This window comes from Eumetopias jubatus, unplaced genomic scaffold (genome assembly GCF_037043125.1).
Source record: "Eumetopias jubatus isolate StellerSeaLion01/CBP00866 unplaced genomic scaffold, mEumJub1_p1.0 scaffold_7, whole genome shotgun sequence".
NCBI classification, from domain to species: domain Eukaryota; kingdom Metazoa; phylum Chordata; class Mammalia; order Carnivora; family Otariidae; genus Eumetopias; species Eumetopias jubatus.
In genome coordinates, this window is record NW_028274813.1 from 42141117 (window position 1) to 42164728 (window position 23612).

A 23612-nucleotide genomic window follows, 5' to 3' on the forward strand; every position below is an offset into this window, starting at 1 on the left:
ATTATGTTTCTTCTTTTAAGAGCCAGTCTTGAAATATACTAAAGGAATAAATCTCCAAATTTGATATCTTGGAAGATGAATATTGACACTGATGTTGCTAATAGTTTTTAAAAGCAAATTCTTTAAGAAGCCTAGCATAAAACATTTATTCTTAAAATATTGTGCAAAATTCCATAAAGTATCTTAAATCTTACAGTTATGGAAGAAGAGGTACCCAATTAAATGAGAAAAAGGCAGAAGAAATAGTAAACAATACAGTGGAAAGTAGTTATTTTGATAATTTAAAATAATTTGGATTATTTTTGTAATGGCATCATTTACCTTTATGGAAAAAACCCCCCATCATTCTGAAAAAGAATGTGATTATTCTTATGGTGGCAATATAACAAGCCCTTTTTCCTCAAGGAAGGACAAAGTTAACAAATAAAGCTTTGAAACTGCAAGTCTTAAGGTGAATAATTGTGTATTACAATATGTTTTCCCCATTGGATTTCTTTACCACATAGCATGACATTTTTTAATGGGGGGAGGGCGGGGAGAAACCATGCAGCTTAATAAAATAGAAGCATTTTCTCAATCTAAGTTGTAGCCACTGCTTTGATTTTTGGTTTATCTCAGGACCAATAAGTATACACTCTAGTACATGAAACAAAACTAGAAGATATACTTAGAATGTAGTCTCTGTTTCTTCTTTCTTCAAAGTCTGTATTTCCTAAAAGCATTGTTAGTCAAAGCAAAAAGAAATGTTTGTTCTATTACGTAAGAAATAAACTTCATTTGGTATTCAATTGACTTTCTAACTTAGCAGACAGGACTTTACATCTTCAAATACTGAAAATAAATTGCATTCTTGGCCCCTGCTTTAAAAGGTTAGAGAGAATAAACGCACACCCTGGTAGTGTTCTAGTGATCTCCCTAATCTCAGTTGCACTTTGTCAGAACGAGGTAACTGGTAGTTAAGTGAAATACCCTAGATCAAAGGGGGATTAATCACCAACTGAATCCTTGCTGAATAAACCTGTCATTCAAGAAAATTATTTCCACTGAACTTAGCAGAGGATTGAAGGTATTTGCATAACAGGGACCAACGTACTTCAGCCAGGTTAAAAGGTTCAGAATTCATCCCATGTTTAGCTTTTTGCCTCCTTTTCCTTTCAGCAGCCGGGTACAATGGTTTCTAATCTGATAATACAGCTAACTATCTAAATGATGTCAGAACAGGAAAGTATTGCAAAGTTTGGATGAGGGATGGATCAATTTCACTTTCAGTAACTCCTAAATCTGATTTGTTGGAATTTAAGATGTAATCCTAAAAAAGTCCCTTAAACCTGAGGACTGTTTATTAACATCCCTTTTCTGACCTTTGTCTTAGAAACAACCGTTCTGCTATGGCAGCAGTCCCCGCAGAGGCTCTGGATGATAACTTGACCTACCTACCTCTCAGGGGTGGTACAGGAGTCTATGAATGTCTCTAAAGCAGTGTGAAATACTATAATAAAAAAATAAAAGAAAAATATTAGTTGTTACTGTGTATAAAATTGTGCTTTGAAAGACCTTAAATCATACAATGTATAAAAACCACAATAATTTTAACTCAGAAATACTGAGTTGGTGTGAAAAAAATAAAGTTCATGAGACAGACTATTGTTTAATAAAAAAAAAAAACTTTTTACACAAATAATTCTCTTAAGAATTCCTGATAAGGCTATTTACTTCAAACCTGACATTAGAATGGATAATTTAAAAAGGAAAAATAAAAAGTGCCCACCACTGTCAGGGTATTAATTATCTTACACTATAAGAGTATTGCCGGCTTTATAAAGTTTTAAAAATATTGTTCAGTAAAAAATGAAGAAGGGTTTTACGAAAATCATGAACCACTTTCTTCAGAGTACATTTTCAGAAATTTAACACTTTTTGTACCTTTTGGGTCTACTGAAGAATAATTACCCTTATGATAGACATCAGATTTCATAATCATATTTTGGCACTAAAAGGGAATTTAGCAATTTTGCATCTAGAGTATGTCTGACACCATCCAAATCTTTCACTGGAAGTAGATGCTCATATTCACCACAAATGCAAAGCATCTTTCAAGTTAAAAAATGCAAAGAATAGTTATCAAAGAAAATGAATAAAATCCATAGTGAGATAATTTTTTAGAAAATGATTGAAGTTTTAACCCAAGAAAGGACTCTTAGAGTGTCTTATAGCTTAGAATAAGAACATGTCAATCACGATTAAGCTTCTGGAATCGGAATCCCTTTGAAATGCAGCTGTTTCTTCTTTAATTGTGGCAGCGGACTCTGAAGAAAAGAAAAGTCCAGCCTTAAAGATGAGTAAGGAATACAAAATAGCTCAGGATTAGTTGTGGAGTTCAAAGGTCGCTAATTACACTAAGGAGTTCCCAGACACAGGGAAAACATTAAACAGGTCACCTACCAAACGGGAAACAGACTTTGTCTTCAGAAATTATCCTGAAGTGACAGGTTTCTAGACAAAATCAAAAGCATCACAGTGTGCCCAGCTGATCTCAACAGGATGAAAACATGAGTTGGTTTTAGTTCTGTAGCGTTATGTTAGAATGGAATGGCAACAGATGGCATCAGGTTCCCCTTTGCCCTACACTTGTCCAGTATTCCCTAGATTTTCCTCAGGCTTCTAGAAATGTCAAATCAAAGATTCACTGGTTTTTCTGATTGCTTAGAAAGTTTTCCCTAGGGGATTATTATACTGAATATCTGTGTACTTACTAGATAAATGACTCTTGCCTATCTTAGTGTACTTTACTCAACATTTATACAATCAAGATGTCCAAATGGCTCCATTAATATTAACATAAGTTAAATGTTAAGCTTTCCTTGAGTTTAAGATAGATCAAATATCTTAAGTGAAATGTTTTTTTTTCCTCTTCCAAAAGGAAAATTTTAACTACTGATTATCTATGATTAAGCCAGAATAATACGTTAAAGTCCTGGTCAGGCAGTTATTCTATTTTCTTTGTTACTTGGGATAATTTTGAACAAACAGCATTCTGCCATGATAATGCCTTACAGAAAATGAGAATTTATAATGAGTGAGATTGACCTTAATTAAAAAGCCATATTTCAAATCCTAAATTTATATGCATTCTCCCTTCAAACTATCATAGCTCTCTTTCAAGGAGTTAGAAGATTTTTCTAAGCTTTTCCTTAGGAGACTGATTAAAAAAATAGAAACCGAGATAATTTAATTGAATATTAATCTATAATGCATATTTTTTATAACACTTCTAATTCTGTTCCATAAAAAGAAACTTGACATAAATTAACTTTTGAGGATCTTGAGATTTCATCTTTTCTTGAATGGCCACAAAGTCCAACTTGACAAGGAACTGCTTTGAAAACAATGAGACATAATTTGTAAAGACAGAGAATAAAAAGTATGACAGGGTGGTCCTGAAGAAATCAAGAGAATGCTAATAAGAAAGCAGGAGTGATAAATTTAAAGGAAAGAGGCTACAAGACACTGAAATAAGATAAAGTAATACTCTCTACCCACAGAACAGCTTTTGAATTTTTACCTGAATTCATTAAAAATTTTCATATAATAAAACATATAATAAAACATGAAAAACAGTATTATACCTAAATTTATCTTTAAAAAAATTTGGCTGTAGGCATTAAGTGATCACAAAACACTACGCTCATTTTCTAAAGGTATCCCACCCTTTTAGTATGCTTACTGATACCCTGAGCAAAATGTTACTGTGGCAGATTAATAAGCTTACCTGAAAAGTAACTCTAGAACAGAGATAAACAAACACCTTAAATAGAATTATTCAGATTCTTTATTAGTCAATAAGAAAGTTCTGATTAAGAACAGGTTACTATTTAAACAATATTCCTTTGTTTTCATTGACTGGTTATTTTTTTTTCCCCAAGAGATTTATAGTGGTTTCTGGTATTCTATAACAATACATTGTACCAGGAGCTTACTACTCAGGTTTGAAAAAGCAGAGTTTTTTATCTTGCACATCCATCCTTTTATCTACAATCCATCAGGAGTGACTGTTTGCAGCTCTGCAATGAGAAGGAGCCTGAGCCCATATCCAGGAAGGCTCAGTGGAGAAAGAAGGCTACAACTGATTAGCCATGTCTGCCACAGGAGCAGGAAAGTATATATGGTAGGGTGACCCAGGACTAGTTTAAAATAAGCCTAAAGTGAATCACTACTGTTTTCTGCTCTGAATCATATTTGAGTAAAATCAAAGGGTAAAAAATGGAAAATATTAGTCATTAAAATGTTCTTTCAAACTATGTCAGGCTAAAAACATTAAACAAGAGCATTTTTATAATTAAATCAATGACTTTTTTCATTCATAGGTTATATGCACACACATTAAAAATAAAAGACTAATGATTTAATTTATGTTACCATTATATAAATTCTATTTAAGTATGAGATAATTACAGTAATAATGATCCATATGTTATTGGCGCAGGAGCTTTAGAATTCCAGATGTAATAGTCAGAAGAAATGAGTTTCCGGTCTATAAAAAAAAAAGAAATAAACGATAAGACTGTATTACGTTACCAAAAATTCAATGAGAGAGCAGTCATGATATTTTAAAAATGTAGAACACAATGATTTCAAGAAAGGCAACACTTTGAAATACTTAATTTCACTTTATCAAGGCATTATAATTTTTACAACTTTAAAAATATGGGCTTATTAAATATTTAAATCTATCTTTGAGCTTATTTATGCCAATATCCCTCATTTATTCCACTTCTATCAATTTTTCTCATGATTTCCTTAAATTCTGTTTCTTATGGACCATGACATCAACTGCAAAAAAAATCTGAAACTTTTTATTGGTTTCCAATTATGTGACCTCTCTTCACCATGGTCCTTATTCTGATCTTGCTGTTCTTTACCCATTCCAAGTTTTAGAGACAGAAATAAACATTCCACTTTCTAGTAATACTTTTAAAAAGTTGCTTCAGTGGTTTCTTAAAGTTCTGATCAAATTTAAGTTTTCTGTTTTAATAGCTTTGTAGCTTTGGACAAATGACAACCTCTTTGAACTAAAGTTTTCTGATATGTAAATTTGAGCTAATAATGCTCATTTGGAGCTAGACCCATGTAAATTCTGATTATTACACACATTAGTAAATATCTAATTCTGCCTTTTCTACCTTTCTTCTTCATGCCTTTCTTCGTAACAAAAAAGATAGAGGTAAGGTGTATTACCTTGTTATTTATTTATTTTTTCAGTCTGAGAACCTAGTAAACATTGAAAAGCAACACAACATACTGGTTAAGTGGGCAGGCTCCAGAGCCAGACTGCTTGGTTTGATTCCCAGTCCTGCCATTTATTAGCTACATGACCCTAATCCCTCTGTTCCGTCAGCATCCTCATCTGTAAAATGGAGATAACAATTCTCACATTGGGTGCTGCGAGGATTAATGAGTTAACACACGTAAAATACTTAAAACTGTGCCTGGCACATGGTAAGCAATAAATGTTAGCTATTATTTAAATTAACATTATTATTGGCATTAATATTTTCAGAACTAAGTTGTATATGCTGAAAATAAATTGTATTGTCAAGATGATTGCAAAATAAAGGTCTTACATAGTTGCACAAAGTGGTAGTCGTGTTCTGAAACTAACAGAGGAAGGAAATAAAAGACTGGTCATAATTATGCATTATAAGATTATCTCTTTTATTCAATATATTAATATTTTATATTAGTTTATATTAAAATATATTAATATTTTACACTAAGCAGGTACATTACTGAACCACCCCATCCTGTATTATGCTTTCTGAGAATTGCTACAATATGTTTAGTTAATATTAATAAGATACTTAAAATATTTAGATATTACCTAAAGAGAAAATTATATCTCCCATACAGTCTAAAATATTGGTCTGTTTGCGTTTAGTATCCCATAGATAGAATCCAAAATATCTGCATTTAGACTGGTTTGTCTAAACTGATATATCATGCCTTCATTAAAAAAATGCATCTTGAAGACTCTTCCATGTATATGCATTTCTTTAAAATACAACCAAAAAATGATGCCTGAGAAAACATAGGGAAATCCTAAGGAGGTAAAGAATATGACTTATTCTGATTCCATTACATAGAATTTATTACTGCCATTCACAAGTAATCGCTTAGAATTCTATAGTTCTGAGTTCTGTAATCCTTTTGAAACTTTCATGTACAAAGTCCTCTCTTATCCTACCTATTTTGGGGATCCTAATCCTTAGTTTAAGAAATATTTATCTAGGGGCGCCTGGGCTCAGTCAGAAGATCTTGGGGTCATGAGTTTGAGCCCCACATTGGGTGTAGAGATTACTTAAATAAATAAAACTTAAGAGTTCTGCTTATGTTTAGCTAACTTTTAACCTCATTCTAGTTACTTTTCTGTTCTATGCTACTATAAATATTTGATCTGAATTAAATAATTCTGAATTCATTTATAAATTACTTTTTGTCTCCCTGTGTTTTCATGTACATGTTTCATGTACATGTTTACTTACAACCAACAAACTCACTGAAGGCTGGAAACCTTCTTTCTATTGCCCTCCTACTTATAAAATGGAGAGGGCACTAAATAATGCTCATTGACTATAGCATTTGCTAAAAATATTTAAAATTTTAAATAATAATCACATCTAACATTTATTGAATCCATGCTACATGCTAAGCATCATACTAGGCACTTGGTCAATATAATTTTATCTAAATCTCATAACAATCCCGAGATAAACAGTACTATTATTTCCATTTTATAGATGAGGAAACTAAAACTTTGAGAAGTTTACTAACTCGTCCAAATTTACACAGCTAATAAATTGTCTGAGCCAGACTCAAAGCCTTGTCGGGAAACAACTTCTGAATAAAAAAGTATATTATAAGCAGAGGTAAACAAATCCAACTTTATACTAAAGCCCACCTCTATACCAATTCTTGCTCACCCAGACCATTTTATAAACAAGAGAAGGCAGAGGCCAGTGTAAAGTACACATACTGTTACACAGGATAGGATCAGGTCAGAATTTTTATAAATTAGGATTATTCTCTGATCTCTATTACATTTTAACTTTGTCTTAGGTAGTAATTGCATAGCACCATTTTAATTCCCTCAAGTTAGTCTGCATCTGTACAACTTACGTGTATTTATTTTTGGTTTTCCTGATGCAAAAACTTGAACTGAATGCTGATCCGCATAACAACCAGTGAGTGTATAATCTAAGATCTTAAAATGAAGCTAGAAAAAGAAGAGAAATATACCAACTGAGGTGATTATTTGATAAAAGTTATGGTCACATTTTTTTCCCTTGACACAATTTTAGGGATTCACTTCACATAGTTCACAAAATAAAAATGTGTGTGTGTGCTTTGGTGCATACATACACACATACACCTTACCCCTTTGCATTAAGACCATTTCTTTGTAAGGCTGTCATTAGGAAGTGCTTAACACCCACCAGATACTTCACTAATATGGACTGTAATCTATGTTGCAAAGCATCCCTATTTTACAAATGAGGGCACTGAGGTTCAGAGATGGGAGCAACTAGCATCCCAGAATTTAAGTAGCAGAGCTGGCATGTGAACTCAGACTCAACTGACAACAAAAACTGGTGCTTCTTCCCTTAGGGTGTCTGGTATTCTGCATATTCTCTTCTATCTCTAAGGCTATATGATTGTGATATATTTCAGATCATAATTCTTTTACAGGCAGAAATGTATACACTTTCTAGCAAAACTCAAGAATACAATTACTAAAACTGAAAGTTTATCTCATGTTTGGAGGGAATGAGATGTTCTGCTTAATTTTCCAGAAAACTAAAATTCAATTTTTCTAGAACTAAGCTTAGAAATCATCCTTTCACCTATGAAACCTTTCTAAAATGTAATCCGTATTTCTGGATTTAATTGATAATGTGGCATCATCAGTATAAATGCCAATTATTATACTGTGCTATTGTAGAAAGGGCTATTTTTAGTACTTTCTCTAAAGGCATAGTGGTGGGGTGCCTGAGTCACAGTGATATTCACATGAACTATCAAAGGTCTGTGTCTTATCGAGGGAGCTCCAGTGTCCTTTTGCTGTGGTTCTCATATTTGCTGTTTAAAGCTCCTGATTTTGCAATATCCTGTTATCTTTTCTACACTTCTTCTTCCATCTCCCATCCCTGCAAATTTCTACTTCGTAACTTTCTCCTTTTGATTGCCAAATTAACTGGGCCACATACATAGAATGTAAATTTTCTGATCTTTTAAGCATTTTTTTTCCTATTGCAACTTACATTATCTCTAATTGTAAAGGGCTTTTGCTTGCTTGTTTGGTATAATTCTGGATTCTGGAAGTTATAATAAAATTGATTTCCATATAACTAAATATTATAAAAAAATCTATTCAGTGAACACAAATATGTATTACATTCTTGCAATCAGATTATAACTGAGTAGGTGATGGTAATGAATTAAAAAAGTCAGAATCCCTACCTCTGCAAGACCTACAGTGTAGTAACATCCCATATTTTTTCTAAAAAATATCTGGAAGTAGGACTTTTTATAACAATCCTTGAAACAAAGCTTGTGGATATAGCTGAAGCCAAGATAGAAGAAATGAGTATCACTAGTGTACTTCTTTTTTTTTTTTTAAGATTTTATTTATTTGTCAGAGAAAGAGGGAAAGAGAGCACAAGCAAGGAGGAGTGGCAAAGGCAGAAGGAGAAGCAGACTCCTTGCTGAGCAAGGAGCCCAATGTGGGACTAGATCCCAGGACCCTGGGATCATGACCCAAGCTGAAGGCAGATGCTTAAGGGACTGAGCCACCCAGGTGTCCCTGCACTTCTGACTTCACTACCATTTCTTCTGTTATTATATAGATTTCAATCTCTCTGATTTCTCTACCATTCTATTTAGGTTCTCCTGCTACTTTTCTGATCATCCCTTCAATTCCTCTCACTGGGTCTTCTAAATCATCTACTTATTTTCTTTTTTTCTGATCTTACTCATTTCCACTGCCTCAACTGTTTTTTTCTCCACAAGGTAACTCCTGAATCCTTACATACTGTTGAATTCTCTCTTGAGAATCTAGCTCTAGGTTTTCAGCTACCTACTAGACACTTACATTGGGATATGCTGCTATCACCAGCAACATAAATGATATGTACCCCACTTCCTCCCAACTTTCTCCATATTAGTACTTTTTCTAAGTATATTCATCTTTCAAATATTTATATGGTAGGTAATGAACTAGATGTTGGTGATAAAAATAAAAAATGAATGACACTCATATGGTCTCTGCTCTCTTGGAGCTTCAAGTCTGATTGAAGCTACATTTTTTTAAAAAAATGTTTTTAAATCTTGGACTTAAAACTATTTTTTGTTTCTATATTTAATTAGTGACCAATGCTTTACCTTTATCACAGCTTCTCCGGGAGTCTTTCTTTCTTTCTGTGACACTCAGCATCATTAACTTACTACGTTTCATCGGGAATCAAGTTTTATTATTTTTTTTCCTACTCACCTTCTCACATCCATTCCAGACTGATCTTCATAAAGTATTGTTTTCTGAAAGATCTATATAAAACTAAAAACATTTTCTAACAAAGGAATAAGTCAGAATGCAAACCCTCCAAAGCTACAATCTAGACCTAAATCACTTATCCAGCCTGATGTGTTACTACTATTTCTAGCACTGGTTCCTAAGTGTGCCTTGTCATCCTTCATTCCTTTGACTAAGTAATTTATTTACCTATATAAATGTTGGTCAATCTTCAAAGTTTCATTTTCATGCTTATCTGGGCCTCAGAGTTTTGCTTAAACTCCCATCTCTACTGCAAAGCTTTCCTTGACCACTTTGGTCAGAAATGCTCACTGTTTCCTTCAAATACCAAAAGGAGTTAGCACTGATCAATTACTGACATGCATCAGTGGAAAATTTCTAGAGGGCAAGGGCTACATCTTATATTTTTTGTATAGAAATCTTAAATGTGATAACTAAGAGCTGGGAAATAGAACTTGGTTACTTTGATGTGTTAAGGTTATACTTAACTGTCTCACCTTAAAAATTTTTTATATTAAGTGAAATAGAAAGTGACTAATACTAAACAAAAAGAAATCTCACAAAAATCTAAAGAGACTTAGCACAGACAAGATGTTCTCCCACAAAAAATGGCTAGAATACATTAAAAATCAATTAGATATATGCAATTTAAAAACAAAGGAAGGGTTTTTAATGTAGTGAGCCACATAAATGTATTTACCTTTAAATATGCTGTACCTCCAATGCAAATCTCATCAAATGGCTGCTTCTCATGACTCTTGGCTCCAAAAGTGACAGTTCCAGAAAGACTAATTTCCATTGATTTGGGGAACTTCTGTCCTAAAAACACAAACGTACCAGTTAACTATTTTAAAGTAAGTAGATTCTACAACAAATGAATTAAAAAAGTCAATAAGTAAAAGCTCACCAATAATCCAGATCAATAAGCTTTTCTCTCGAAATACTTCAAGCTGGCCAAAACTAACTTTGTATTCCACATGTGTGATTGGACCTCTTTAAAAAAGAAAAGGACAAAATATGAAGAAAAAAATGATCATAGAAGAGTTTAAAGAGATCTAAGTCAAATCTAGCTAGTGTTACTTAATAGAAAGACAGCATAAAAGCAGATTTTTTTAAAAAAATATTTTATTTATTTATTTCACAGAGAGACACCGAGAGCAGGAACACAAGCAGAGGGAGGGTCAGAGGGAGAAGCAGCCTTCCCGCCAAGCAGGGAGCCTGATGTGGAGCTCGATCCCAGTACCCTGGGATCATGATCTGAGCCGAAGGCAGACGCTTAACGACTGAGTCACCCAGGCGCCCCATAACGCAGATTTATATATTCAAGTTTGCAGAATAAAGTAGAACAAATAACGAATATTATATCTCAAAAAACACCAAAAACACAATAAATGTTTTTGGTGATGATAGACATTTCATTATTAATTCTAAAAGACAACTATAAAATCATATAGAATGTATTAATACAGGGGCACCTGAGTGGCTCAGTCGTCAAGCATCTGCCTTCGGCTCAGGTCATGATCCCAGGGTCCTGGGATCAAGCCCCGCATCGGGCTCCCTGCTCTGCGGGAAGCCTGCTTTTCCCTCTCCCACTCCCCCTGCTTGTGTTCCCTCTCTCGCTGTGTTTCTCTCTGTCAAATAAATAAATAAAATCTTAAAAAAAAAAAGAATGTATTAATACAGTCATATGAAATGACATAACATTAAAACTATAATTTCACTATATCTTTAGGCATCCTATGAAAAGAACTATGCTGTAGAACAAATTTAAAAGCAGAACTGTTGAGGAAGTAATCTTATGTTACCATTGGCTTAATTCACCAGGTAGCTGATAGTTGGGTTTGACTTATATGTAGAGCACAGAGAAATTTCTAGAAATAAAGCCAGCAGTGAAATAATCCCTAAAGAAGTTACATTGGCTTAAGTTTGTATTTACTAGTAAGTTTACTTATTTATTAACATTTTTAAATTTAAATTCAATTAATTAACATATAATGTATTATTGGTTTCAGGTACAGGTCTGTGTTTCATCAGTCTTATGTAATACCCAGTGCTCATTACATCACATACCCTCCTGTATTGACTAGTAAGTTTAACTAGAGAAATGAAGACAGATTTAAAAGTAAAGAGATTATTTTTATGACTGAATTTTGGTTCAGAATCAGCATTCATTTGAATAAAGTTTTTAGATCTTAAAAATAAGGTAAAAAAACAATGATAAATAATTTACTGTAGGGCAATGGGAATGTACTAAGAAAGATGGAAATCATGGTACCAGGTTGTTTTATTCCTACCTATTATAAAAAGGTATACGAGCTTCACAGAATTCAAAATTATTTTTCACACTTTCATGAAGTTTTAAGTTAACTGTTATTTTTACTTGTATTTCTTCCTCTTTCATTTGATAAAAACCCAAAATTGGTGGGACTGGGACCTGGAAACAAACACAAACAAATTTTTGTATAATTCTCAGGTTAATGGGTCTAAAATACCAATGATGATTGAGAAAAAGGCCTGTAGTAATGTAGTTATCATGTACAGATTACTCTACACTGTTTTGATAATAGATGAGGGAGCCATTATTGTTCCAAAGGCAGGGATTTTTCCTTCTCTGTTTCCAGAGATAAGAAAGGTGCCTTACAAAGGTTTGCAGTACACTGTTTTTCCTTGCTTGCTCATCCAGGTTCCCCTCCTCCAGGTTCTCTATGACCTGCAACATAAGATGTGCACTAGACATAATGTTCACTGACTCCCTGCTCACAGTTCCCTATGTGTATCTTGTGACTCCCCCACCCCCTAGCTCAGCAATAGCTTACTCAACTGGTTATCAATAACTGATTGAAGGAGAAACTATCTGTAGGCTGAAGTAAGCCAATCACTCTTTCTGGTACATTTGAAGTAATAAATACTCTACTTATGTAGCATAAGGTTTTAGAGTTATAGGTCATGTGGAAGCAGAGAAAGCCAGTTGGAAGAGAAAACTGAGTAGCAGAGATGAGGTAGACAGTATAGACACTGAGCACAGAGTGATTTTAATTTTGATTTTCTGGTTCTATTCCCAGTACAGGCTGGGTCTACTATCCTTGAATGACGCTCAGATTGCCTCTTATATTATCAAAATAAATTCCCTTTATGTAAGCTAGCTTGAGTAGGTTTTCTAAACTATTGATTCATAATTAGGACAAAAGACAAATGGTATAGTAAAAAGGAAGTTGGGTTTTGGAGTGTGGAAAATCTGGGTTCATCCAGACTCTGTTATCAGTTATAAGACCTTGGGCATGTCATTTAACTTCTCTGAGACTCTCCTCATCTGTAGAATGGGGCCAGTAATACCTATAATAAGGGTTTTAAAAGTACTGGAGAAAACATGTAAAGTGCCTAGGACAATGTCTGACACAACAGTTATTCAACAAACAATATCTATATATAATATTATGTATTTGTCACCCCAGTTGCCTGGGATTACAGGAATTTTGTTATAATTCAAACCATGACTAAATTATACCAGGATCTATCCTATGACCATGGAGTCCTTATTAGGGAACATTAAAAAAAAAAAAAAAAGATCCCATGACTTTGAAAACCATTTAATGCTGTTACAGACACCAGAGAGAAGTATCTTATTCAAAGACCTGAATCTTCATCTTCATTCATCAATTACTATCTGGTTAATAATGAAAAATTCTCATGGGGGCCAAAAGTATGAATGATTTGCTTACAAAAGAACTCATAAATACAAAGATTAGCAAAGTCTCAACTTTTCCAAGGTTGTTTACCTGCGAAGTATAGTAGCATAAGTTGAATGACTCTAAAGGAGGAGTGAATGGAAATTTGTAAGGTCCACTAAATGCAGAATCATCCATTGCATCAATGCTACTAGAAGTCAGAATAGCAGAGTCAAGAGAAGTTACACAAGGATGAACTAGAATATCCTGAAGTGGAGACCCATTGGTGGGGAGACTCAAGCTGATGGTAACATTTGGCATGATTCCTTCTAAATCACACTGTAATGGAAACAGAAACAGATATTACCAAGATCTTAGAGGCATACATCTTCTGGGTGAGGCTTTTCTAAATTTATCTGAGTCATTTCCCATAACTTAACTCATTTTTATTTCAAGGTATTCTTGCTTTCTGTGTTTGGGTTAGTGGTTCTGTTATGCTCTCAGATACCAAGCAGGAACTAGGAGAGACTTCTTAGAGCCCTCTGCTTACATCTAAACCCTTAAAAAGCTATTTTAAGTCCACTAAAATCTCTCCATTCCTATTGCAAACACATTGGTACAGGCCCCTACAATTTTTGTCACAGCCCTCTAAATGTATCTAGATTCGCCTTCCTCTAATCAATCCATCTTCTGGATCCAACAGAATTCTAAATATATTGTATCCACGCTCAAGATCTTTCAATAGTTTCCCCTCAGTTTTGCATTACTTTTAAGCCTTTCATTGTTTGGCTCCCATCTACCTCTTTAATCATTTTCTACCCTGCAAATGGGAAGCCAGTATTTTTGGAAGGTTATGGAAGCTGGATATGACAGCTTCACAGACCTCTCTGCTCCTGCTTTAAGGATGTGGTGGCCAGAGGCAGCACTTTTCAGAACTTTCCATGAATTTCTGCTTTGAGGCTGTAACAGATAGACATGGTGGCATCTCAGACTTATCTGTGAATTCTGGCTTCTTCAGACTAAAGTCATTAGTGACTGTTTCTGGAAGGCTGCAGCCAGAAGATCAGAATTTTTATTCTCTCAACTCCTCTTACACCTGGTATGAGCTTCACAGAATTCAAAATTATTTTTCACACTTTCATAAAGTTTTAAATTAACTGTTATTTTTAGTAAGCCCTAAATCCTATATTAAATACCTTTACTCCCATAAACCTTGTAATGGCTCTTTTTCTGACCCAATCAGAATGATATACCTTACTTGTGTGTTCATGGTAAACAGGTTCTTCCTTTCTACCTCAACTCTAACTTGACAGTTACCTCTATTAAAGCACCCAATTAAAACTAGCCAATTGGGCCATAGAAGGCTTATTGATGTGTTTTGTTTGGTAGATCTGAACAAATATTTTAAGAGTTAATAGAATTTAGCAGGTATAATGTTTAGCTCCAAATGCAAGCAGCTAGTTCTACTATCATATACATAGTCCACATCATGCAATAACTGCTCACCCCCTACAGATACCCGTACACTGTTTGTTTCCCTCTTGAAGCTTTAAGTTCTTTGAAAGCAAGAACTGTTATATTTTTCTTTGTATTTCTAGTGCCTAGCACATTGCTATATGAGACACTCAAAAAAATGTTTACTGAATGGGCATCTTTTTCTAATTGTGTACCTACCTTTGTTTTCCATTCCAATGTGACATGTTTCACTTTCTTATTTATCTACTGCTTGACATATGTGTGAATTCAAGAATATATCTGCTATACAATGTAAACACTTAGCCGGCAGGCATTATGAACAGTACCAGGTATTAGTACCTCATAAAGATTTTTTGGTAACAGTTACAATAATGTCTATCACATTTGAAAATAAAGATGTCCAATAACCTTACCACAAAACTTAAAAATATTTTAGTGTTTTGTATGGTGATTAACATAATAAAATTAAAATAAAAAAATAAAAAATAAATTACTCGCAGCCATGAAAAAAAATATTTTAGTGTTTTGAGTTTCAAACCATCTGCTACTTCACTCTATATGTGAACTAGAAAGAACAAAAAAAAGTTGTTTTTTGACAGATTTATGGAGATAATAAAATGAGCAAATATTAATAGCAAATACTATTACAATATTTGAATATTCAGTTTATGCTTATTAAATCAGTCTAATATTCTTAGAGGGATCGGAAAATTGCAACCATTATGGAAGCCACCAATGGATTATCTGCTACCCAGTCATTTAAAATACCAGATCATCAGTCATTTACTATAGAATGAGGACAGTCATTCTAGATGAAACCTGGGTACTACCCTTTAAGCCAATCTGGCATATGTACATCTCACTTATAACTAGGTGTTATAAAAACAGAAGGGACCTAGGAACTTAACCTGATTTTAAAAATGAGAAAAGATTGTAAAAATTATGACTTTTCCAAAGACACCAAAGAATTAGTGGTGGAATGAGGACTAGAACTTCAGTCCACTGGCTTTTGGTTCACCAGGTTTTCTACTAGGACTAAGATTAAATGAAGATAATTATTTCCATTTATAATAGGCTTCTAAATACTAAGCTCCTGAAGAACTTTAAAAAAAATGTTTGGCTAACAGATGTACTATTTACATACAAGCTTAAAGAAACATTTAGTGCATGGATTATGGCATACCCCCATTCTTTTTATTTTTAGAAGAAAGTTTTTTAAAGAAGAAAGTTCTCCATCATGATAGTTTGTATAGAAACCAATCCAAAATTCCCATAAGCAATAAACTAGGGTCAGTCAGCCTATCAATGAGCTGAGATATTTAAACACCATGATATTAATTAGTAGTAAATTTATATATAACATATTCCCTATTTATTGCCACTGAAGGGAAAAACAAAAATGGTGAATTTTCCTTTTATTTCACAGACTTATGAGAATGAAGGGTTCAACTACTTTAAGATTTGTGAATGACATAATCCATGCACACCTCAATTTTAGAACCATTTATAATAGTTCTTTTTTTTTTTTTCTTACTGGGGGTGGGGTGGACAGATGAGGGAGAGAGAGAATCTTAAACAGGCTCTATGCCCAGTGCGGAGCCTGACATGGGCCTCGATCTCACAACCCTAAGATCATGACCTGAGCCAAAAATCAAGAGTTGGATACTTAGCCACCTGAGCCGCCCAGGCGCCCCATCATTTATACTAGTTATAATAGTTATTTCTAATAAGTTAATAACTGGAATATATTTTTGATCATGACAGAAGTGAGTTTAAAACAGACACATAAACTCTTAAGTTACTTTAAGGTTAAAGAGGAAAAGAAAGACCCAATTTGTCTGCCAGGGCTGTTCTAATTTTCTGTTCTTGAAATCTACTTTTACCTAGAGCATTTGTACATAGCCACTCAACATTAAGTTTTATTAAAAAGTTTATATTCATAAGTGCAGAGAATAAAGGATATCAGAAAAATAAGGACATCTAAAATATTGATATGTACTTGCAGAAATTATGGAAGGCTATAATTTTTTTTTTAAAGATTTTATTTATTTGTTTGACAGAGAGAGACACAACGAGAGAGGGAACACAAGCAGGGGGAGTGGGAGAGGGAGTAGCAGGCTTCCTGCGGAGCAGGGAGCCCGATGTGGGGCTTGATCCCAGGACTCTGGGATCATGACCTGAGCCGAAGGCAGACACCCAACGACTGAGCCACCCAGGCGCCCCTGGAAGGCTTTAATTTTTGATCATTATTCAAAATGGCACTCCTCACTACTAATTATATTGTTACTCCTATTGCCATTTCCTATTTTCTATCCTGAAACCAGAGAACACTATATTAACCTACAAACCTGTTTAAATAAGAGCCCCTATATATAAAATATATAAAAATATGAAATATATATAAATAAAAAATATAAAAATGGTTTTAGATATTAATTCAAAGATTTGTCAATTTCATCCTTTTAGAGGAAATGGAAAATATCAAATATGATGGTTTTAAAATATTTTCACAAATTCTTTTACTCTTTTCAAAAGGTGAAGCCTAATTCTAGTCCCCTTGAATGTGGACTGGACTTAGTGACCTGTTTCTAGTGAACAAAAAGTGGTAAAAGTGATGCCATCTGTCCTCAGCTGAGGTAATAAAAAGAATAGCTTCTACCTGTGCCTTCTCTTTCTTTCTCATCATTTGATCCATAGGAAACCAGTCACCAAGTTGTGAGGATATTCTTAAACAGACTATTGAGAAGTCCGCATGGAAAAGAACTGAGCCCTCCCACCAGCAACCAGCATCAACTTGCTATCCATGTGAGTGAGCCACCTTGCAAGTAGATTTTCCAGCCCCAATCAAACCCTCAGGTGACTATAGTTCCAGCTGCCTTGACTGTGATCTCATAATTCCACACTAGACGTTCCTAGCTAAGCTGCTCCTGAAGTCTTAACCCACAGAACAATGATGATAATAAATGTTTATTTTGGGGATAATGGAACAATTCAGTATGCAGCCATATATAACTAATACAATTCATAAGGGGCTCAGTCGGTTGGGCGTCTGCCTTTGGCTCAGGTCACGATCCCAGGGTCCTGAGATCCAGGCCCACATCAAGCTCCCTGCTTAGTGGGGAGTCCGCTTCTCCCTCTCCCTCTGCCTCTCCCTCTGGCTTGTGCACTCTCTCTCTTAAATAAAATCTTTAAAAAAAATTCAATTCATAAGGAATACAAAAAGGTAATGTTGCAAAATTTCACATATTTAATGACTAATGTTTATGATAAAAATCAAGAATGTCATATAACAATGTAAAATAAAGTTAGAAAATTTTACTTTTCTCCATAGGTGTTCAATGGTATGATAAAACAATTATCAGAGAAAATCTCACCTTGCAAGTGACAGCTCCAACAACCTGCCATGTATCTGCTATATCCTGTTTATCATATTGCATGGATTTTACCTTTTCAGTGATAGAAATAGAAACTTGTGGTTTTCCTTTGTATGTTCCAACTTTCCAGGCTGGCTGTTTTTGTGGATGTGTCACAGAAGCAAAATTAATACTATCCAGTGAATTCTGTAAGTTGGCATCTAACAAAGTTCCAAATGGACAAGCTTGTAGAAGCAAATCAGGCAGTTGGTTCAATTTTGTGTTTAACTCAGTGTCATTTTTTTGACCCAAGTGAAGAAAATCCTGTATCCCAAAAAGAAGTTCAAAGCTTTGTGAAATTCCACTAATGCTAATTAATGGTGGACGAGGGGATAAAGTTTGTTCAACTAGTGGAACACAAGCATATATCATGTTATTCTTCAGAAAAGCAACAACTGGCCAGAGTTCTCCACCTCCTACTAGGAGTCCATAGACAGATGTTTTATTGATGTGTGAACAGCTATCACGACTTTCTACAAAATCCTTATCATCATCCAATAATCTAAGTTCAAAAAGCAGTGCTTTAAGAAAGGGACCATCTTCAGGAATAGGCACATAACTTGTTCCGTTGAAGACTCTGGCTCGTTTTTCAACAGTTGGATACCGTCTGAATTATGGAAACAAAAATATCATAAATGGTTCTTCCAAGAAAAATAAAAATAGAAAAATCCAAAAAAACCCCAAAACAAAAACAAACCCAAAACACAAGACTAACAGTAATAACAACAAAACACACAATAACAAATACATACACCCATAAAATCCACAACCAAAACAATGTATCACACGTTAAATTTCTACTGTAGTAACTAAATGTTGTATACTTGGTATGTTGTCTCAAATTATAATGTCATTATTTATTACTGAAAATAGCTCAATTTAGTTAATTTTTTAAATAGGTAGAGTACATGGTTCTAATTCAAAATTCTAGTTTCTTGGTCACTCAGATTCCTGCTTCGTAGGCCAGGAAAGTATACTTGGACACTTTTTAGGCATCTATAAGGCTTTTTTTTTCTTTTCTGATTCCATCTTAGTAGAGCAGAATCAAAGAAGTGGTTCAATTTAACCTGCCATAATTTTGGATTCACTAGTTGAGATGATACAAATGTAAAAGGAATGTTCAATTCTACTCAGTTAATAGTGAATAACAAATACCCTGAGTCTTCTTGCCAACTCCTTAAAATGTAAAAATGTTTTAGCAATAAAAATGTTCATCTCTATGGCCCTGAAAGATATTATGAGGTAATAAAATTAAATTCTGAATAAGATGCTTTTACTCATTTACAAAATGTTATGTCACATTTTCTTAGTTTAAAAAAAAGATGGGCTTTCCCTATTCCTTTTCTCTCCACTCTAATGTCCAGAACAAAGTCATTTATTGGTATTAACTTCTGTGTAAGTCACCTAACTTCCCTAAGTCTATTTTCTTATTTGCACAATAAAGGGGTGTCTAAATATATCAGCAATTCTCATCAAGAATCAAAAACACACCTGGCCAAAATAATTTTTTTTCATTAATACCCCTAATAAGATATTGATGTTTACTTTAGAATTTTTAAAAAGAAAAATAGGAATGTATTCAAAGTTATCTCTATATATTAGTAAACTTCACTCCCATTATCATGTACTTTTTTGATTGAGAAAGGAAAAGATTTAGCTAGCCCTCCAGTAATGGCTTAGCAGCTGAATGCCATTTCTTTCTCTTGGTGTCTGGATAAGAATAGTTGAGAACTGTGGACTAAACTCCAGCCCAGTGTCTTACCCTTTGGTTATCTAGAGGATAATTAAAGTCCTTCTTAAGTGTAAGAATTTCAATGTTGGATGTAAAGATAAGAAGTTAATCTGGGGGGCACCTGGGTGGCTGGGATCGAGCCCCACATCTGGCTCTCTGCTCAGCAGGGAGTCTGCTTCTCCCTCTCCCTCTGCCTGCCGCTCCCCCTGCTTGTGCTCTCTCTTTCTGTCAAAAATAAATAAAATTAAACAAAACAAAACAAAACAAAGAAGCCAGACACAAAGTCTTAAAAAAAAAAAAAAGAAGTTAATCTGGGACTGTACACAATACCTTGCATGTGCTCAATAAATATTTTTATTGGATGACTCAACCTATCATTTCAGATTTATTCTAGACCTTTTCTAAAATAGGACTCAAACCTTGGCCCTACAATTATGGGGTACAATAACAAACTAAGCCATACTGAAGCTGATACTATTACTATATATCTGGACAGCAAACTTCTAAATCAGAATCTAAACCAAGTTTTGTTTTGGGAAAACATAATTACATACAGGAACAATCATCTCCTTTTAAAAATCTTAAATTATGGCCATTAACCTTTGACATATATGTGGATAATATGCCAGAGTATGTACGCTTAGCCCTTACACCAGGCCCAAGAGCTCAGAAAATGGAAAATAATAAAACTAATTTCTTTAATGATACAGAATTAATAAGTGACAGATGAATTATTTGAACCCAACTTGCTGCCTCCACAGAGATGCTAAAAAGCCCACCCAAACATATCTGAATTTTTCTTCTGAAATATCCTGAGTACAATGAGAAAAAAAAAATCTGAAAACAACGAGTTCTTCAAGGAACTTATTTTTATAAGCAGTAAAAAAAAATTCATCTCTGTAAGGTATTAAGATAAGTTACAAAGTCACAGATATAAATACAGTATGGTACTGGTCCAAGAATAGGCAAATAAAGTAACAGAACTGAAACAGACCAGTATTTATAAGAGAAATATAATCAACTATCAGTCCCACAAATCAATGAAAAAATCTATATATATACCAAAAAAATAAAGTAACATACAGGAAAACTGGCCCACTATAGAGAAAAATATAATGGATTCCTCTATTAACACCACATCTGAAGATGGATTAAAGACCTAAACATGACCGATAAAATGATAAAGTTAAGAGACGATAATGTAAGAAGATAGCTTTGGAAAATAAGGGTAGAGTATGACCTCAACAAAACCCCCAAAGTACTACTCTGACTGTAATAAAATTAGTGGTTTGTTTAAACAAGTGATATATAAAGTTAAAAATGACAAAATGAGAGAAAATATCTGTAGTAGCTAAAAATGACAAAAGCCTAGTATCGAGAATATATGATGAATACACAAGAATACACAACGAATTAATTTTCAGGAGAAAATTAACATGAAAACAAACAGACAAATAGCAACTCTCAAAGACAAGGATATGTACAAGCAATCCACAGAAAAGGAAATCCAAAGGGCTAACAATCACTGCTACACAGAGAAATGCAAATGAAAATAAGCTATCCTTTATAGCAATATTGACAAAAAGTAGAATAAATGTTAGGAAAGAATGGAGATATAGGAACCTTTGCTCACTGCTGATGAGAAGTAGAGAAAGTATTCTGGAAACTGGAGAAAGTATTCTGAAGAGCTAATTATTTGGCAATATTTAGTCAAAATCAGCATAGATAGGCCCTATGAGCCTTTTGAGGATATCTACTGCATCACCATTCTGATGGCTGAGTTGGAGGCAACCTGGGATTATCATCACTAGGGGAAGGGGACAGGTAAAACATGAAAGATGTAAACCATAGAGTACAAAAGAGCAATGGCTTAGATCTGCACTGTCCAAAATAGGAGCCACTAGCCACATGTGACTATTTAAACTTAAAATTAAACAAGACTGAGTTCCTCAGTTATAATAGTTACATTTCAAAAGCACAATAGCTACATGTGGTTAGTGGCACAATATTAAACAACATAGATTTAGGACATTTCTCATGTCCATCATCGCAGAAAATTCTATTGGACAGCGCTGCTCTAGATGAACACAAAGTAACATGGATGTTTCTTAAAAATAGTGCTGAGAAGTCTAGCATATATAAGAAAATGAAGTCTATAGCACACTTAATTGTGTAATTTGAAAAATGCACAAACACAAAATAAAGGGATAGCAACAAACACGTAAGAGTTACCTGCGAGGAGGAGGAGAATGGCAGAAATAAACATACTCAAAGGAATATATAAGTACTTTGGACCAACCAATGAGGCTCCTGAACCATACTAAATCTTATTAAACTTCTTACCTGAGGTACAACAACAACAAAGCAAGCCAGGTATCTTGGGAGAAAATGGCAAACTTTAACTCTGATACCCTCAGTAACAAAAAATGTTTGGGTTGTGAAGAGGGAATTTTTCATATCCACATTGCCAACCACTTTCATTTAAAATCACACTCATCTTTATCTGACTCAATCTCAATGCAGAGCTATGCTACCTCCCTACAGAGCTTTCCTCAGGGAAGAATAAATATGTTGGCAAGAAAGAACTGTCAACAGCCACCAAGAATAAAAGGTGATACGGATTAGCGAACTGCCACTTACATTTCACAATGAGTTATTGTATAATTCTCACCACAGAGCTATTTTGATAGAATGCGGCGTATTCTAAAAGTGGAGCCAGATCAGCCTACACAATCTAAGAAAAAGTGAATACGATTTTATTTTTTGTACTTTTCCAATTTTCTTCAACAATTAGGAACTTTAAAGTAACCCACCTGAAAGTTTCTAAGAATGAAACATAATATGAAAATAACAGTCTTTTACTGCTCGGCAAAGATTTTCCCGAAGAATGAGCTAAAATGTCCTTGAATGATCTTTATTAACGAAAGTAGAAACATCTGAAACATGTTCAGTGCTCAGTAAGTTTCCTTTCCTTTCCTTTGGTCATCTCCATCTCAATCCTAAGCAGGTGAAGTTAATTTTTATTACAGTAATACTAATATTGAAAAACACATAATAATATGTGCCAAACATCAACACATTTAATTCTCACAATACTATTAAGTAGTGGTGTTAAAATTTCCATTTAACAGATGAAACAGAAGGTAAGTAACTAGCCCAAGGCGGCAGACAAAGACACATCCCAAAACTACAGTACATTATCAATCCCTCCGATCCATCACCCCTGAGAATTCAAACTGCATTTACCTGGAGAATCTGACGGTGCCACAAAGTGGAGTTCCCGGCTCGTGGCTTATGAGCCACACTGCCCGCTGGGCCATGACAAGCCTTAAAGCATCAACTCATCCCTAAGGTCGCCACGGAAAAAGGACGCAGACCGGCTTTCTCAGAGGGGCTTCTACCGGAAGATCCGAGGCTCACCCAACCTGAGCCACCTTCTGTCCCACCACAAACAGGTTGGGCTCAGCAGAGACGCTGGCTCCTTCAGCAGGGGGAGTGACTAAAACCTCTGAGTCCCTCCTGTCAACACATGCCACAAAAGTTCTGTGAATCCTCACCTAGAATGCCGAGAAGCATTCCTCCCCAAGAACCCCAGTACTTTCTTCCTCTAAGGGCCACTTCCGGGACGGTGGCCCGCAAGGATCATGCTTCCTCACTCGCCCCAGCGACGAGCCTCTCTGCCGTTCACCGGCTGCAGGCTTCCCTCCCCGGCCCCTCCCGACAGCCAACCCCGCGCGCGCAGC

General features: G+C 34.7%; 1 protein-coding gene across 4 annotated transcripts; it reads right to left on the reverse strand.

The window, feature by feature from the left end:
* Nucleotides 1-17: 17 nt before the first annotated feature.
* On the reverse strand, nucleotides 18-23577 carry AP5M1 (adaptor related protein complex 5 subunit mu 1). Of its 4 annotated transcripts, none has more exons than XM_028112433.2 (9): nucleotides 23116-23576; nucleotides 18099-18744; nucleotides 13360-13587; nucleotides 11878-12017; nucleotides 10491-10576; nucleotides 10284-10402; nucleotides 7174-7270; nucleotides 4453-4531; nucleotides 21-2306 (listed from the first exon to the last, which is right to left on the reverse strand). In XM_028112433.2, exons 1-9 carry the CDS (start codon nucleotides 23187-23189, stop codon nucleotides 2288-2290), a joined length of 1488 nt encoding a protein of 495 aa, XP_027968234.1. In that variant the 5' UTR covers nucleotides 23190-23576; the 3' UTR covers nucleotides 21-2287. The 4 variants fall into 4 exon arrangements, 3 of the variants coding, with proteins under 3 accessions (XP_027968446.1, XP_027968234.1, XP_027968313.1); XR_003610731.2 differs by lacking the exon at nucleotides 21-2306 and adding an exon at nucleotides 5300-5404 and having other exon boundaries at nucleotides 4444-4531; nucleotides 23116-23577; XM_028112645.2 differs by lacking the exon at nucleotides 13360-13587 and having other exon boundaries at nucleotides 18-2306; nucleotides 23116-23577.
* Between the last annotated feature and the right edge of the window lie 35 nt (nucleotides 23578-23612).

Coding starts and splice junctions, on each gene's coding strand:
- AP5M1 (XM_028112433.2), bottom strand. CDS start 23,189: ATGGCCCAGCGGGCAGTGTGGCTCATAAGCCACGAGCCGGGAACTCCA. Junction 13,588..18,098: donor TTGGAGCTGTCACTTGCAAG/GTGAGATTTTCT, acceptor TTTCCATTACAG/TGTGATTTAGAAGGAATCAT. Junction 12,018..13,359: donor TATGCTACTATACTTCGCAG/GTAAACAACCTT, acceptor GTTTGTTTCCAG/GTCCCAGTCCCACCAATTTT.